General features: G+C 38.0%; 1 protein-coding gene across 1 annotated transcript in view; it reads left to right on the top strand.

Annotated features, from left to right (window-relative positions):
• PAPSS1 (3'-phosphoadenosine 5'-phosphosulfate synthase 1) overlaps window positions 1-12,403 on the top strand; it is a 48,375-nt gene extending 35,972 nt beyond the window's left edge. Inside the window, exons 11-12 of the mRNA XM_075149742.1 lie at window positions 1,333-1,562; window positions 11,371-12,403. Of these exons, the coding sequence (XP_075005843.1) occupies window positions 1,333-1,562; window positions 11,371-11,509 (369 nt within the window). The 3' untranslated portion in view covers window positions 11,510-12,403. The remainder of the gene's footprint in view (window positions 1-1,332; window positions 1,563-11,370) is intronic.
• Window positions 12,404-15,770: the final 3,367 nt, after the last annotated feature.

Here is a 15,770-nt window from a genome sequence, read left to right as displayed (position 1 = left end):
GTACTGTATAGTTAAATTTTCTATTGAGAATATTACATATAAAAATGAATTAAGAAAATTCACCAACAGTCCTATAACGTAATAAGTCTAAAATCTGTCATATCAAACAGTCTAGGAACTAGTAAATACTGCAAATGTCTTTGGGATTAAAAAAAAAAATCCTCTCACCGCATTTCTGAATAATTTGAAAGCATTTCTTTTGTTGTAGGGTGCGGATGATTGAATAGTCTGTGTGCAGAATTTCCTTTGAAGTATCTTTTTTGGGGTTTGTTTGGTTTTTGTTTGTTTTTTTTTTTTTTACCTTCAGTAGTAACTGAGCTATAAGGAAAAAAAGTAAAAATCAAGTTGTTAGTTATGAAACCACTCATTTTGAAATGTGCAGCAAAGTAATGTGGAAAAGCTGTTTGTCAATATTTACAGTACTTCGAATATTAGGTGGAAGGGAGTTGGTGCATCCAACTAAAACTTCAGTAAAGCTAAAGTTTCTGATTTTGACATTGGTTCCTCCCTAGTTCATATAGATGTGTTAGAATCGAATTATTTGCAAAATGACCAGGGAAAAGTGACTATTTACCAAAGGTAGAGTTGCTTTATCAGTTTTCATCTTGGAAGCTTGTGGTATAAATAGGCAGTCTTAGTGCTCTGAAAGCCTATTCCAAGCATTCATGTGCAGTATATACCTAGTTTATATGTCCTTTGGGTCTTAATATTGACACAGACTAAGTGTTAAAGTCCTGCCTCGGACAACATCCTTGCCACATGCACCAGGTGAAAAAACTGAGTGTGGGTAATTTCTCTTTTTTAATGTGTAGACAGGTTGATTAGATCACTTGTGAACACTGTGTTTAAGTAGCCTATCTTTTCTTTCTTCCAATGAGATGTTTGGCAGCTATCTGTTGGTCAGGGTGTCTTTTTAAAAGAGAAATTACTGATTAAAATAGAGCAATATACGGCTAGATCCCACTAAGCTTCCCAAAGCAGTTGCTTTTGCGTCAATCTTTTTATATAAAAGGGAAGGAATGGAGGGTGACAACATCAGGAAGAACTCAGCTAAGAAATGGATGAGCTCCATCGTTCTTGCCCTGATTATACTGTTCCAAACACCGCTAAAGTAACTTTTTAAGTGTCCTAATGTGCAAATGAAATGGGAATAGTATGTCTTAGCTGTAAGTTTGGTGGTGACTCACATAATTGATTCTTTGTTTTGTTGTAGCTCCATAGTAATCATATCTGATTAGGGAAAAAGTAGTAATTATACAGTGCATGCACATTTTAAGGGTCATATTTTGACGATTTTCTTCTGTTAACTGTTTTTTCCTGTCTCTGTTCTAGGTTCAGTGGCACTGTAGATCACGGATGGTTGCAGGAGCTAACTTCTACATTGTAGGGCGAGATCCAGCAGGGATGCCACACCCTGACACTGGGAAAGATCTGTATGAACCAACTCATGGTGCCAAAGTGTTGACAATGGCTCCAGGCCTCCGAGCGCTGGAAATCGTACCCTTCAGAGTTGCAGCTTATAATAAGAAAAAGAAGTGCATGGATTATTATGACTCTGATCAGTAAGTTGTATTTTCTTTTTAAGACTTTTTGAGCAATAGCTGCCTTTTACCCCCCGCCCACATAAAAAAATTGTTTTTAATTAAATTCATATTGCTCAAAGATGACAGTGTTCAGATGTGGTTTTAGATCACAAATGCAACTTGACTTAAGCATGATTTGGGTGCGGTTTCATAGCACAACTAACCTGATCCAACTTTAGCTTCCACTGGAAGCTCCCCTTTTCCTCCCAGGTACTGGAGTTTCTCTAATTCTGGAACATGTTGGCACAGATTGCTAAATTCGCAGAAAAATATTACTATTTATTATAATAGTAAGATTAGCTTTCTGCTGGTTTATCTTTCTAAATGTGCTTCTCAGATGTCGAGTATGCATCAGATATGATGGAAGAGAAACAATGAGAGTGTGCAGCAGGGAGAAGATAGTGGACAAGAGAGGGTGACAAATAGCTATTTGCTCTGTTTAACAACAATACAACAATACATTGTATGTCCCAGGGTTTTCAGCTGGTTTTTTTTTCTTTTTTTTTTTTTTTTTTTAATCCAGTTACAGCACAGGTAATTTCACCTTCTGTATGTTCCAATATTATTTTTCACTCATGTGGCATAACGGAGTCCAAAACTCACTGTATGTGTTGCTGTGGTGCCAATGAGTGGGACTGGGAAGACGACTTGTCATCTTAGTTATAGAACCTATTTGTTCAGATTATTGAACTGTACTTTAGTTTTACATCAAACTGCAGTTGAAGTTAATGCTGAAATACAAACCGTCAAGCAAGATGTTTCTGTAAAAAAAAAAAACTTGTATTTTTAATATTCTGACTATTTCCTACTGCTTCTAATTGAAGTAGTATGTCTGTACAACGCAGTTCATCTTTGAAAGCATGAAATCAGCATGGGATGGATTGATCTGTAAAAATGAACCCATCTCTTATCTTTTGTTCTTCAGCTGCTTATGCTGCCATTACACTGAGTATAAAAGTCTCCAACGATGTCACTGTGGCTTGTGACAATCAACCAACAAGTTTTATTCAGCAGCTTGTGTCTTTCTTACCATGAATTATGTATATTAGTAGATAGTGTGCTGGCTTAACCTTGATGGTAGGTTATGTAACTGCTTTATATTTCAGCAGTAAATTCCAACCTGAATTAGCCTTTTTTAGTCTGCTTTTATTTTTAAAAGTTGCAAAGTTTTACGTCTCTTACATAACTAAATATAACTTCATGGTATGTTCTTCTGTTGTTTGGAAATCATAAGCAGCATGATAAAGGCAAATCTGTTGAAACCTGACAAGAATTAAAATAGTTTCACTGTGTATTACTCTATGATGTCCATATGTGTTTAGAAATTTGATGATTTGCTACATTGCAGATGTTTTAAAGTTGAAGCTAATCAGGGATGCTTATTTAGCAGTTGTAGTTTGCTGATGATGTTCTTCCTTCCCCCTCCCTCCCATATAGGCAGCATTCCAGTGTAAGGTTTTCCTTAGTGCTGTGAAGTTTCTCTTTGGATGGCATTGCAAGAGTTGTTTTTTTTTTTTTTTTTTTCCTGAAGTGAAGCTATGGACAGTAGCATCAGATCAGACCTATGCCCTGATACATATGGTGTTTTCATGAGGAGGAATAAAATCAGAGGGAAGGATACTCCTAGTGTATATGACATGAAAGTCGTCTTAAACTTACTGCCTCTTAGCTAGCTGAACACTTTACTACCTTTGTGCCTTTCATTATTTGAGATGCATCTAGAAGTCCTCATTGCTGTGCACAGCTATATTGTAACATAAATATTGCTAGTTTTATGCAAACATGTATACATTATAACATAAGGCTCAAAAGGCTGTTGTAGTAGATACTATGGCTATTTGTCCTGTTTGTTGTCCAAGTAATTCGGCAAGTTTTAGAAGATAATACACAAAGATTAAAGTGAAATAGTTATACTGGTGTGTCACTTCTTAATAATTTGGAATAGAAGGGGAGTAGCAATGTGAAAGGCTAGAATTCCAATTGCATGGAAATCTTTGTAGAAGAATATTGATTCTGTGATCATTGATACTGTACTTTTAGCAGGATAGATTTGATTTAGATCAAGGGGAGTAAAATTGTACCTCTGTCATTAGCCAGAGCAAATGATAAAAAATTCTCTGTTGTAACAGGTTTTGCCTTTTGTCACAGACTGCATTATGCGCACCCTATTATCCTTTCATCATGCGTGTGGGGACCCTTTGGTTTGAGGCATTTTTCTTCTGTTTCTGTCACTGTCTTGGAAAAAAGACCATGCTGCTATTAGTGTGCAGTTTTGCCCCGCTGCTGTCACAATGTAAGACCGTCTGTCCTGTCCTTCCCTAGATACTGTTTGTGAACTACGGGTGGACTGGAGTGTGGCAGGAATCCTCTAGAGGGCAATGCGGACACATGCAGACTCCCTGAAGAGAGCGCCATTATTGCTCCTGCTTGCCATAGACAGAACACTGTGGTAGGCTCCAGACAGAGTTAGAGCTTGGGTGGGTGCAGCTGGCTGCATTTCAAGATAGTCTGTGTAAGGCTGAAAATGTGGCAGACTCCTGGATCGTGTGGTGCTTGACTCTCTAAGGAGGACAGCAGGGAATAGAGGAGTCTCTGGAAATATGAGAGGATCGGTACTGGTGGAAGACCCTTGGGTGCGAAAGAGTGATGTTTGTGGAAATCTTTCCTGAGCTTACTACTTACCTGGTGAAAAACACAGCATGAAAATGTGGGGAAGAGGGTTGTATGCATAGAAGCATTGCTCAGACTTGTTTTGGAAATGCGTGACTTGATTTCTATTGCACCTTTCTCAGTTGTTTGAAGCTTGGAGACTTGACAACCAGCTAGGCGATTCAAGAATTTACATCACTAATGGATGCATGGAAGGTTATGGCAAGTGGATTTGCCTTGGACTGAGCTATAGCTGAGCTGTGTGTCTTAGCTGCTAGAAGTAGTTATTTTCTCACAGAGTGGTCATGTCTTCTATTCTTTCAGGCCTCCTGGACTCCTCTATTTGGGAAGGTGCTTGTGAGAAGCCGTAATGGACACCATCTGCTATCTTGGGTGTCTCTCTAATTTGTCAGAGTTGGACCCACCCCTGGCTTGGCAGCAAAGAAATGCAGGGATTATTGCAGTTGGGCTCTTTGCTGATGTTAGTGAATTATCTTTCTGCTTCTGAAGGCAATCCCAAGCCACGGGGACGATGGGGGATGAATCTTTGGCTAGTGGTGAGAGGTTACCAAAAGCTTGATTCAACTGCCAGAAGGATGTCTGACAAGTTGGGGCTGCAGCATTAGCAGCGGCAGAGAGTTGTTTTGCTTGTGACATTTCTAAACATTCATGCTTAGCTTTTATGAGAAATATGTAACACTTGCTGATAGCATTCCATGTACGCCTGTGGGGGTAGGTTTTCACATGCTGGGTTGGTGCTGGTCAGCTACGTACCATAAGATACTGGGCAACTATGTGAAACCTTACTGTGGCTAAGTGCTCATGACCTGGTGGCAAGCCTGGGAAGCATAAAAAGCCTACCACTGGCCCTGCCTCCAAATTAGTAACAAAGGCCCTTACTTCTCACTGTCTGTGATTCTAAGAGGTCATTGTTCTTAAGGTCTTCAGCTCCCAAAAGTGTCCACACAAGTGCAGTTTTGTGAATTGATATAGAAGTTAAGTTTGTTTCTCACTTCCATTAGTATCCTCTGGAACGCATGCTGCCCTTGGAGTTTCAGTAGACCTGGTATCCGTGCTTGGGAACAGTCTGGAGAACATGACTGTTAACTTTGAGTGTCAGGGCCTCACGCTGATGGTTAACAATGTTGAACTGCTATGGTGCTGTGTTGGAGCTGAAGTCACTTGGCAGCAGGTGTATCTACATGTACCCCTGTTTATAAGGAAAGGCAGAGATATTCCTGGTTGCATTCAGGGATAATCATGGAGCATTGTGTGTGAGGAAAGGGGGTAAGAAAATACTGATGTAAAAGCCTTTACACTAGCTGCACAGTAATTGTAGTTGCAGAGTGGTGCACAAAGTTTAACTTTTATAAATTGTTTGACTAAAGTTACCCTTTAAAATATTAAGACCTGGGAACAACTAATGACTTAAAACTATACTTGTATTTTACCTCATGAAGCCACCACAGTTTTTAATTTGTTTCTTGGACATTTTAGAACTAGGTTTAGCACCTAGTTAGGAAAAAGAGGTGTCTGAAACTAAGATGTAGGAAAGGGATTTGATGAATGTATTTGAAGCATTGACGTATAGCAGCACAGGTAGAGCTAACTTCATTTTATTTTCCCTTTGGTCAAAATGAGGATAATAAAAAAAAAAAAAAATTCCTTTTTTGTTGTCGCTGGAGTCAGATAGCAAGCCTAATCTAAGTTCCTGTGGGAAGCTTGAGCATTTCCACTTGCATAGAATTCTGAAGAAATAATACATATAGAAACTGGTATGAATATTGGTACAGTTCTTTGCTTATCATAGTTTTACCCTTTTAGATTTCATAGAATTTTGGATCAATAATTGAATATGTTCAAACATGTTTTGGAAAAGTTTATAGGAAGAATTATAGTTACAATGGAGAAATTCCAAATGAATGTCTGATCTGTGAACCACTATTAGACTGAAGTGTAAAGAAAAAAACAACAAAGAACCAAGCAACCAACAAAAACCACCACCACCCCCCAAAAAATCCCTACCCAATGCTGAAATCCCTTCAGAAAAACAGCCAAATCACTTTAGCCAAAAAGGCCTCTCAAACAATTACCACAGACAAGTGTAATTTGGGATTGGTGGCTTAATAATAGTAGTTGTTTGGGTGAGCAGAGATTCCCAATACTTTACAGAAGATGAGTCCTATAAAATGCAGCCACAGACTGCTGCCGAGGAAAAACTCAATTAAGAAAGGAAATTAGTCTGGCAATTAAAAAAGCCACAGCAGTGTCTGGAAAAATTGATTTTTTTTTGTTTTTGGTTTTTTTTTTGTTTTTTTTTTTGTTTTGTTGTTGTCCTGAAAGAAAACTGATGAGATCATTATGGCTAAAAGAAACCCATAAGTAAGGTTACTGGAGCAGACTGTTAATGCTTTCTGCAAAATGTGAATGAAGCATGGGTATCTGAAGAGGAGAGATTTTAACTTTATATAGTTTATTCCAGGACCTTTTAATATGGTGGTCATGACTGCTTTAATACTATCAAGTCTTACTTACGGGACAGCTGTTCCAACTAAGTACATCCTATTCCCAAATTTGTTTGGTGTGATATTTGATTTTTAAAGTTACAGTAAGAGGCTGAGATAAGCATACTTGACTGTCCTCCTTAATTTAGCTATGTGAAATATGGTTTCTCAATTAACATTAGTACATGATTTAGGATACATTGAAACACTACAGCAGCTCAGAACACTTAAACCCTGCCAGTCAGAAAAGAATTTCATTCACAGCAGATAAAGGATTTGCTTTGCATATGTTGATATTAATCACATTATTATGTTCTACTTTCCAAAGAGTTTGTTCATGGCCAGTTAGGTTTTGAACCTAGCTGATACTGGCTGGTTCATTCAGCATCATTGGGGCATTCCCAAGGCATAACATAGACTGACATAACAAAGACTTGACACTGTAAGAGACAATGTTCTGAGCCTGTAGGAGTTACAGTGTAAGTCATGACTTCATGCTGTAAAGGCAAATTTAAATTCAGTGAAATTCCTTCTGAAAAGGGTTGTAAGGTTAGATTTCACCTCATGATGGATCCTGTTAGGAAGCGTGAAGTTGGAGAAGGAGAATTGTTAAAGGACTGAACCCCTGATAAGGAGGCTGTGAATTGTCCTAGGAATTAATCAGATCTAAAGTTTACCAGCTATGTAGAACATAGCAGTCATTTTGAAGCCAGACCAGGGTGAATAAGTCATGTTATTGTTTTATTTCCATACATTTGTTTCCAAAAAACGTATTTTTATGAATAGGCAAAACTATGAATGAATAGTCTGTACTTTTATCATAAGTCTTGTATTTAAGAGTAATTTCTTAAGACTTTGAGAGCACCAGACATTGCCCTCCACAGAGAATGGGAATTCCAAGAATGTCATTTGCACAGTGCCAGATATATACAGGTCAGGGTTCCTGAGATTATGACTGATCTTTAGTGCTCCCAAGTGAAAAATCAATTACGTAATATATTTTATACTTAGATTAAACCTGTAGGGAATAATTGTTGAAGTGGAAAAAATATTCTCCTCAGTCACTGTATTAAGGTACTGTATTGATACCTCAGAGATACGGCAAAGGTTTCCTGTAGGACTGCTGCATCTTCATGCAGTCATTTCCCACTTCCAAACTGGTGATAACTTTGTTTTGTCACAAGAACTGTGAGGTCTTTGAAATCTTAGCCTCACGCACTGCTCTTAGAGTATTTGAGCTCATAACAAAGCATAAAGATCTGTCATTGTTGCGAGGGTCACTTGTGGTATTATTGTAAAAAATAACTACTGAATGCACAAAAAAAGGGAAATCCATTTAACAGATTAAAATACTAGTCTTTGTAAATGAAAGAAAGGAAAGAACTGGTGTATGAATTCTTAATCTTCTGTGCATGGTTTATATTGTCCTTCGAGTCTGATGCTCAGTTACTGTGAATATTTTGAAGATTAATTAACAGCACAAATTTTTTCCTATGCTATTCTGAATAAATCACTTACTGCTTTCTAAATATCAAATATTATCTTGTGCACCTGTGGGTGTCTGTATATACATACAGCTCTGTGTGTGGAAGGAGGGCACAATCTGAAGTCTAAGAAAAGATTCCTTTTCTCCTTTTGCTAGATGTATGAGAGAACAGCAAAGTTATGTATATTCTGTCTGCCTAACCTTGTCCTCCATAAGTAAGGAGATTTCACAGCTTATGTATGTAAAGCTTTTTCCACACTGAGTGTAATAGGGCTCTAGGATACTATGCCATGGAGCAAATACCAGTCTTCATGTAATATGTTTCAAGACTGGTTTTTTGTTGACAAGTTTTTGTTGTGGATTTATTTCTGCCTTTTTTCCTCTTTCTTTTGGAGAATGCTTTTAATTGCATTGGCATCAAATATTACATCAATACTAGTCAAACTCAATGGGTAGTAAAAGGTCAAATCAATGTAAGCATTTACTAACATACAATATGGCTCAAAGAAAGCCAATTCCAGCAGCCACTTAATAAAAATTTCAAAGGCACTTAAATCCCATGCTCAGAAAAGGCTTGGGTTAAGTTTCATTGAGAGTCATTCCAAATCTCACTCGAGAATGGAATTTGGATGGCACTGGCATTTATATTTCATAACAGCTTTAATGGTCAAATGTTTCCCACTCTCATGTTCCGCTCAAATCCATTTTATGTAGAGTAACTCCTAATATCCTTAAAATTCACTATGAACAAAAGTAGTTGACTCTGGTTTCTTATTCCACAAAATCATATTACTCTTACTGGTATGTTTTATTTCAAAATGCTTGTGGTTCACATCACACCACAGTGCCAGTACTGATAAGGTATTTCTGCTTAGTGGAAATACCAGTTTCTGATATTGAAGAGATTTGATTTTTACCATTAGTAAAGACAATGAGTATTGAGTGGTTATTCAAATACTCTGTTTTAGGTATGAAAGTGGAGATTAAACTGGAAACAATATATATTGCAAAAGCTCCATTTGAGTCCTTTAGTGATTACTAATTAAGGTAATTTTTTTTTAAAAGCAAAATCCATTCAAGAGAGACATTTGTGATAACGAGAGGGCATCATTAGTACTTTTGTACTTTTTAATGGTATTTTTGAAACATTTCTAGAAATGTTATGAGATGCTGAATGTAGTCTGTTTCTTAAATGATCCTCGCTCATGTTTTTCTTTTCTTTTCTTATAGTTTCTATAGATCTCCTTAGCTGCTTCTTGTGTTTCTCTCTTTCTTGATATCTCTGATTCCTAGAGCTGTTTTTTATGCAACTTGGGATAAGAAGTAGCTAAAGGAATTGGGGGTCTTATTGAAGCAAACTTATATGGCATATCTAAATTTATTGTCTTAGTACCCATAGGGCACAGGAGGAAGTTGAGTGTTTTTCTGAAAACTTAACAGGCAAGGAGGGGATAAAGCAGCTAACATTTTTTTTAATGCTCGAACTTTGATATTGCTACCACACCATGGAGAAAACCACACATGGAGAAACTTTATAGCACTTGCTTTACTGTTCTCTTCCTGATCATATGAAGACTTAGTATTTTTTCACTAGAATTAACCAGGCTTATCACTTCCCCATGTATATTGTATAGAAATAGTTCTTTGCAAAGAAAGCAAGTTACCATCAAGCAGTGTTAGTGAACAGTAGGATATCTCTGCCAAGGAACAAAATTTTCGGGCATTATAAATAGCACTGACATAACTTTTTCTCCCATGGGCTTACATCAACTTTAAGTTTTCATTTTTATGTAATTTATATTTTGCAGAATTGAAGCACGGTAGGGTTTTTTGCCTTGTTGTGACACTTCAGGAACCTACAGTCCTGAACTGAGAGCAGTAAGAAAAGAGCATGTATGGCGGTGCTGCTGTGTAAATGTATACAATCCAAATCAAAAAGTTATGGGGCTAGTGGTTTTGTGAGAGGGAACTGTGGAATGCTTTCTGCATCTTGCTAACTTCCATACCCTACTGAGCATAGCTCAGCACTTGGAGCCAAGTTCTGCCCTCTGATGCGCACACTTGGCTCTTGTTTCGATCTAAGGCATGTGCATCTGAGATCAATACTTGGCTTTTATTTCAAACAGACAAGTAAAGAATGAGTAATGCATACACGTTGCAAATTGAGCAAGTGGCGTAAGTAAAATCGCATATTTAATTTAAGAATAAATAATTTTTCTTTGGAGCATTTGGTAGAACTCTGGCATTCTTGTCTTGCTTTTACTGTTTCAGTCCTGTGAGGAGTAAAAGTTTAACTTGTGGACCTTTTGCTGCTTATGACCACATACCTGAGAAGCTAATATTAATTTAGATTGTCATGTTAACAATGATAAACAATCCTGATCTGGGTTCATTTGTGCATTTGTCCAACTGAATTCTGTTTTTTAGGGAAAAACATCTTTAGGGGAAGGTATTTTTATTATTCCCCTGCTTTTTTTCTTTGTTTTGATTTGTATGTGCCACATTATTGATGTGCATATATATATGTATATGCATGCTCCGTGGCTTGCAACAGCACAGCTTGCCTCTAGGCTCTGAGGCTTTTACTTTCTCTGTTCTGCAAACTGTCCTTCACTAAGATTTCGTGCAATGTTGTTTTTTCACATTCTCTAGTGGCACTGAAATGACATTCTTCAACCAGCACTGGAACCTTCAGCCAGCACGTAAGGCTGGTCTGCTGCCATGGCAGGGCAAGGTGCAAAATAGGATGGCTGCGGTTGCTTGGTAGAGGGCTGAGACAGGAGGTGGAGGTGATGGTTCTCTCTCAATAGCAGTTCCCTGTTTCCTCATAGAGAGCAAGCCAGGCTAGGTGGAAGCACAGACTTAATTCAGTCCACAGGAGATCAGTTGGACCATGTTGCTAAATCTCAGGAGTTACCTAAGCTGAATATTGTAGAGGGTGTATATTCTAGAGATTTACTGGCATTGGTGGCCAAATGTCTGGAAATGACAGTTCCTATACAGCATTATACTCCCAAGAAGAAATTTATAAAGTATCAAGAAAGCAGAAGGAATATGAGCAACTTTGCCTGCTTTTAAAATATGTTCTTCCCTCCCCCTCCTTTGTTCCTCTCCCTCTCCCCTCTTGCCTGCACTCCTTTTCTCTCAGCCATGAAGACTTTGAATTTATATCGGGGACCCGCATGCGCAAGCTGGCTCGAGAAGGACAAAACCCGCCGGAAGGCTTCATGGCTCCTAAGGCTTGGACTGTGCTGACAGAATACTACAAATCCTTGGAGAAGGCTTAGGCCTCTTATTAACTGCAGATCAACCTTTGACGCCTGATTTATTTACGAGAAGGGGACCACACAGTCACCGTTCATGTTGCTTTGTTGTGGTGTCTGTCAGGAAGTTCTCTGAAAACAGACTCTTTCTCCTTAACTTAGCATCATTCTTTGCCTGTCCTTATGGGTTCTATTATGTCCTGGCACCTAACTAGCTGCTGGTTTTAATGTCTTCTCTTTTATTACAGTTAATATTCTTGCAGTAGGATTTTTAACTCGTCTTTTTTTATATTTTACTGCCTCTGTCCTATGAGTTCTGCAGCTGTTAAAGAGATGCAGCTTTTTTCATATGTTATTTAAACTGCTGGGTAGTGTCTGATTTTAGTAGTTTGTAGGAGAAAATGTAATGGTTAGACCCTTAACTATGGATAGATTATCTATAAATCGAAAAAGTAAATAAATTTTAAAACATCCATAGAAGCGTCCTCATCTTTATCTCATCATCATCTCCACAAGCACTTAATATTAATTTCTGACTATATGTAACCAAAAAGCAGAGTATTTTTTATGTAGCATAATTAAACTTTTTTGCTTTCTTTGTTTGGTTTTGGAGTTCATTGAGTTGTCCGGTGATTCTCTTCTGCTGTGGACCTGTAAAGATGGCCAAGTAATGAATAAAAGAAAATATCTCGTTTTCACTTTGAATTGATAACTAATCCGTTTTTTTTTTTTTTATATGTGCTTGTTGCCATAGATGTCTGTAGGGAATGTTTTATTTCATTTGATACAACTTGACAGTTTTTGGTTCCAGATATACTTGTTCAATGTACTACAACTTTAAAAAAAGAATGAAAGACCAACCTTGAATTAATGTTTAATTATTGCAAGAAAAATAAAAAAAATCCTTAGATCTTGGCATTTCCTGTTGTACAAATGCTTAGTCCTGACGTTAATTTTCTAGCTATTTTTCAAGGTCTCCAAAGAGTAATCTCCTTCGCTTGGTTCAGCTTTGCTTGCTTGAAAGACAAAGCATATGTTCTTCTTCTAGGATTACTTCCTTCTCTTTTCTTCCTCTGTCTCTTTGAAGAGGTGTAGAAAGTATCGTTTAATGGGATTCTTACCTCTGATAGAAAGCAAGGCAGAACTGGGAAAAGACAAGAGGCATGTTTATTAGCGAACCACAGCAATTACTTGAGACTGTGTTTTAGTAGTGTAAAGCTTATTTCTTCAGAATTGCTGAACAGATTTTCTTCAAACTTGGCTTTCTTTTTAGATTGTATCAGTATGTAGGATGTGCAAAATCCAGAAGAGAGAGTCAATTCATCTTTGGGCAGCTGTTCATGCAAAACTTCAAGTTTAACTATGAAGGTGAACAAGAGTTATCAGCTGCTAAAACGGGATTTGCTGTTGGAAGTTGGAGTTTGGACTCTTTGCTGTCAGGTTTGATTTTTCTGCTAGCTATGATGAAAGATAATAAAAATATTTTGGCAAAATAGCGAACACAGGTGAAAGTCTACAAAAGTTAATGTTTTAAAAATGCTACGTGTGCTATATGAAGTCCGGAAAATAAGTGGGAGTGGTGAGCATGAATGTGAATCATCCTGTAAAGTTAATTTAGAAGCAGGAATGCCTTCAAGCAAATTAATACAGTGATAACAAGCAGATCTAGTTTTCATACTTAGCTGGTTTGATGCTGAGGCCTTGTTGTTATAGTGCTTCTGGAAAGCATTTCTTGCAAGGCTCTGTATTAAAGAAGCTTTCAGGTTTATTCTAACTTTAAGCCAACAGCCACAGCATTCCCAGCATAATGCTGATTAAGAACAGGAGCATCTGGTCGATTTGTGGGCAGGACTTGCTCTATACAACAATATTTTCCTGTACCATATGAATTTTCACTGCAGAGTTCAAATTTTTCCTTTTTTCTGCAGCTGCCTTATTTAAGGAAGCTTATTTACAGGAAAGAGCTACCCCAGAAATTATCCTTTTGCCAGTGTCTCTTTCCTTAGCTTTTCTCTACCTTATCTCAGTGGGAAGCATTGTCAATTGGCCAGTCCTAACATTCTGGTTTTAACAGTAGGTTCAACCTTGTTAAGGGTGCTATGGCATTTGAGGCTCTTCTGAGACAACAGTTGGGTGTCTTCCAGGAGGCAGCAACAGGACTAAGGAGGTAATGGTTGTTGCACCCAACACCTGTCTTCCCACATCTGCTCTGTCACCAAAGAGCAATGACCTCAGGAACATGTCATACAAAGTAATAATACTCTTGAACCATGTGATGGATGTGAGGACGAGCAGGACCTAACTTTCCAGCTGGGAAAATAAAAAGCTCCATTGTCTCATTTCTTCAGTTCCTAAACCAACTCTTTTTTTCCTGGAAAAATACTGATATGTACATGAATCATGAATCTAAGCAGTTACATAGGTATGTTCTCTTCTTGTGAAGAACAGCAAAATTAAACTTCCAAGTATGTCCTTTTTCTAAAGGTCACTTTGCTTTTACAATCAAGTGGAGTTTTATTCTGTTCATTAAGATGAAAAATGTCAAAAAGTGTTCCCCCTGCCTCCCACCTTCTGCCTCTACATTGATCTACCTTATAAATGGTTCTTTACCTGCTACTCTTGCACAGGATAATTTATGGCTATTATCCTGTGCTTTTTGTACAGTCTCAGGATGATTATTCACTTCTAGCCGATCATTCTGATGTATTGGGCATGTGATGTACGAAAGTAATAACACCCTCGATCCATATGGCTGATACAAGGACAATCTGGACGCAGCTTTCCAAAATACAAGGATTAATGAGGTAGGTGGAGACTACCAAACCCTAATCCTTAGGGTTAAATAAATGGTACAAAATTACTACCTTTCCTAGGTGAAATTATTAATTCCAGGTGACTTTGATTCCTGCAGTACCTATGAGCAACTTAAGAAAAAGGCAAGTTTTTTGTAAAGAACCTCATGGCTGAGAGTTCTGTTTTCCTATGTGAGCTCCCGTATGCCTGTTTTTGACTAACATGAATATTAAGGGTAACTTCTCAAGTAAGGATCTGCAGGCTGTGATGGAAAAATAGTAGATGAATGTTGAGGGTGCTGACTTCTGTCTGATTTTTTTCCTTTCAATGGGGGATCTGAGCAGTAATACCTCAGAGATGCTAAATGGAAAATGTAGACTAGGTCACAGGTTTTTTAGCAGTTTGGAGCTGACGAGGCTTCTACATTTGGAATAATTCAGTAAAAGTCAGGAGGGGGAGGAAATGAGTGGATGTCTTGGCGTGGTGGTGGTGGTGGTGGTGGTGGAAATAGAACAGGGCTACCATGAGCTGTGTAGCCAATACTGTAATTGGCTTCAGTTTGGACCTCCCTTGCATTTCATATTTCCTTAATTTCAAAAAGTTCCACAGGTGGGTCACGCAGAGGGTTAAACTTACCGCCTTTCCATGCTACAAAAAGAATAAAAGTTACTTAGAGCATCCTGACCAAATACTAACAGAGTAGTCCAGATCCTTTTCCCTTCCTGACAAATTAAAGGTGCTAATCAATGTATTATTCCCTTTCCCTGTAAATGCTGACAGCTTCAATGCTCTCTGTGTGTGTGTCACTGTCGGTATTTACACACACGGCATCCCTTGTATCTCTGGTCATGAACCTTTTAGTTTTTGTGCTAGGCACTGTAGGAACACAGGAAAAAGCTCTCATCTCTGCTTCCCTGTGAGTCAGAAGATAAGTTTACTGCATGTATGGCGTCATGTCCAAAGACAGGGAAAGGGAAAACTATTCCTTCACTTAATATAGGAGAATCCACAGGAAAAAAAATAAGATGGAAATGGAATCTTCATTTAACTTTGCATGCATGTCTGTTTATCCATCTATAGGAATGGAATTTACTGTGGTGCTTGAACACTGGTAAGAAATATGTAGGAATGGTATTCTACTCCTCAAACCTGACACAGAATCCTTCACCACCACCCATAAAATAATAGGGACTTCAGCCTGGAGTTGGCCAAATTAAATGCTAGAATGAAAGCAACTGATAGCTCAGAATTAGTATTTTGTTTATGAATTGGTCTCAGAAACTTGCTTAACAAAACTCCTGATTTAGATGCTGTTAAAGAGGAGTGTGACACTAGTTCCATTTTTTGTATGTTTAGAGTTTTTTACAAGATGGAGCTGAGAAGCTAGATTGCCAAGGGTAAATTTAAAGCCTTCAATGGCCAGTCCATTGGATATGAGAGTTCCTTGCCAGCAGCCAAACAGGTGTTGGGTAAACATGTGATTTAAAGGAAG

This window comes from Calonectris borealis, chromosome 4 (genome assembly GCF_964195595.1).
Source record: "Calonectris borealis chromosome 4, bCalBor7.hap1.2, whole genome shotgun sequence".
NCBI lineage: Eukaryota > Metazoa > Chordata > Aves > Procellariiformes > Procellariidae > Calonectris > Calonectris borealis.
Note: the sequence above shows the minus strand (reverse complement) of the source record. Positions and strands in the feature narration are given on the sequence as shown.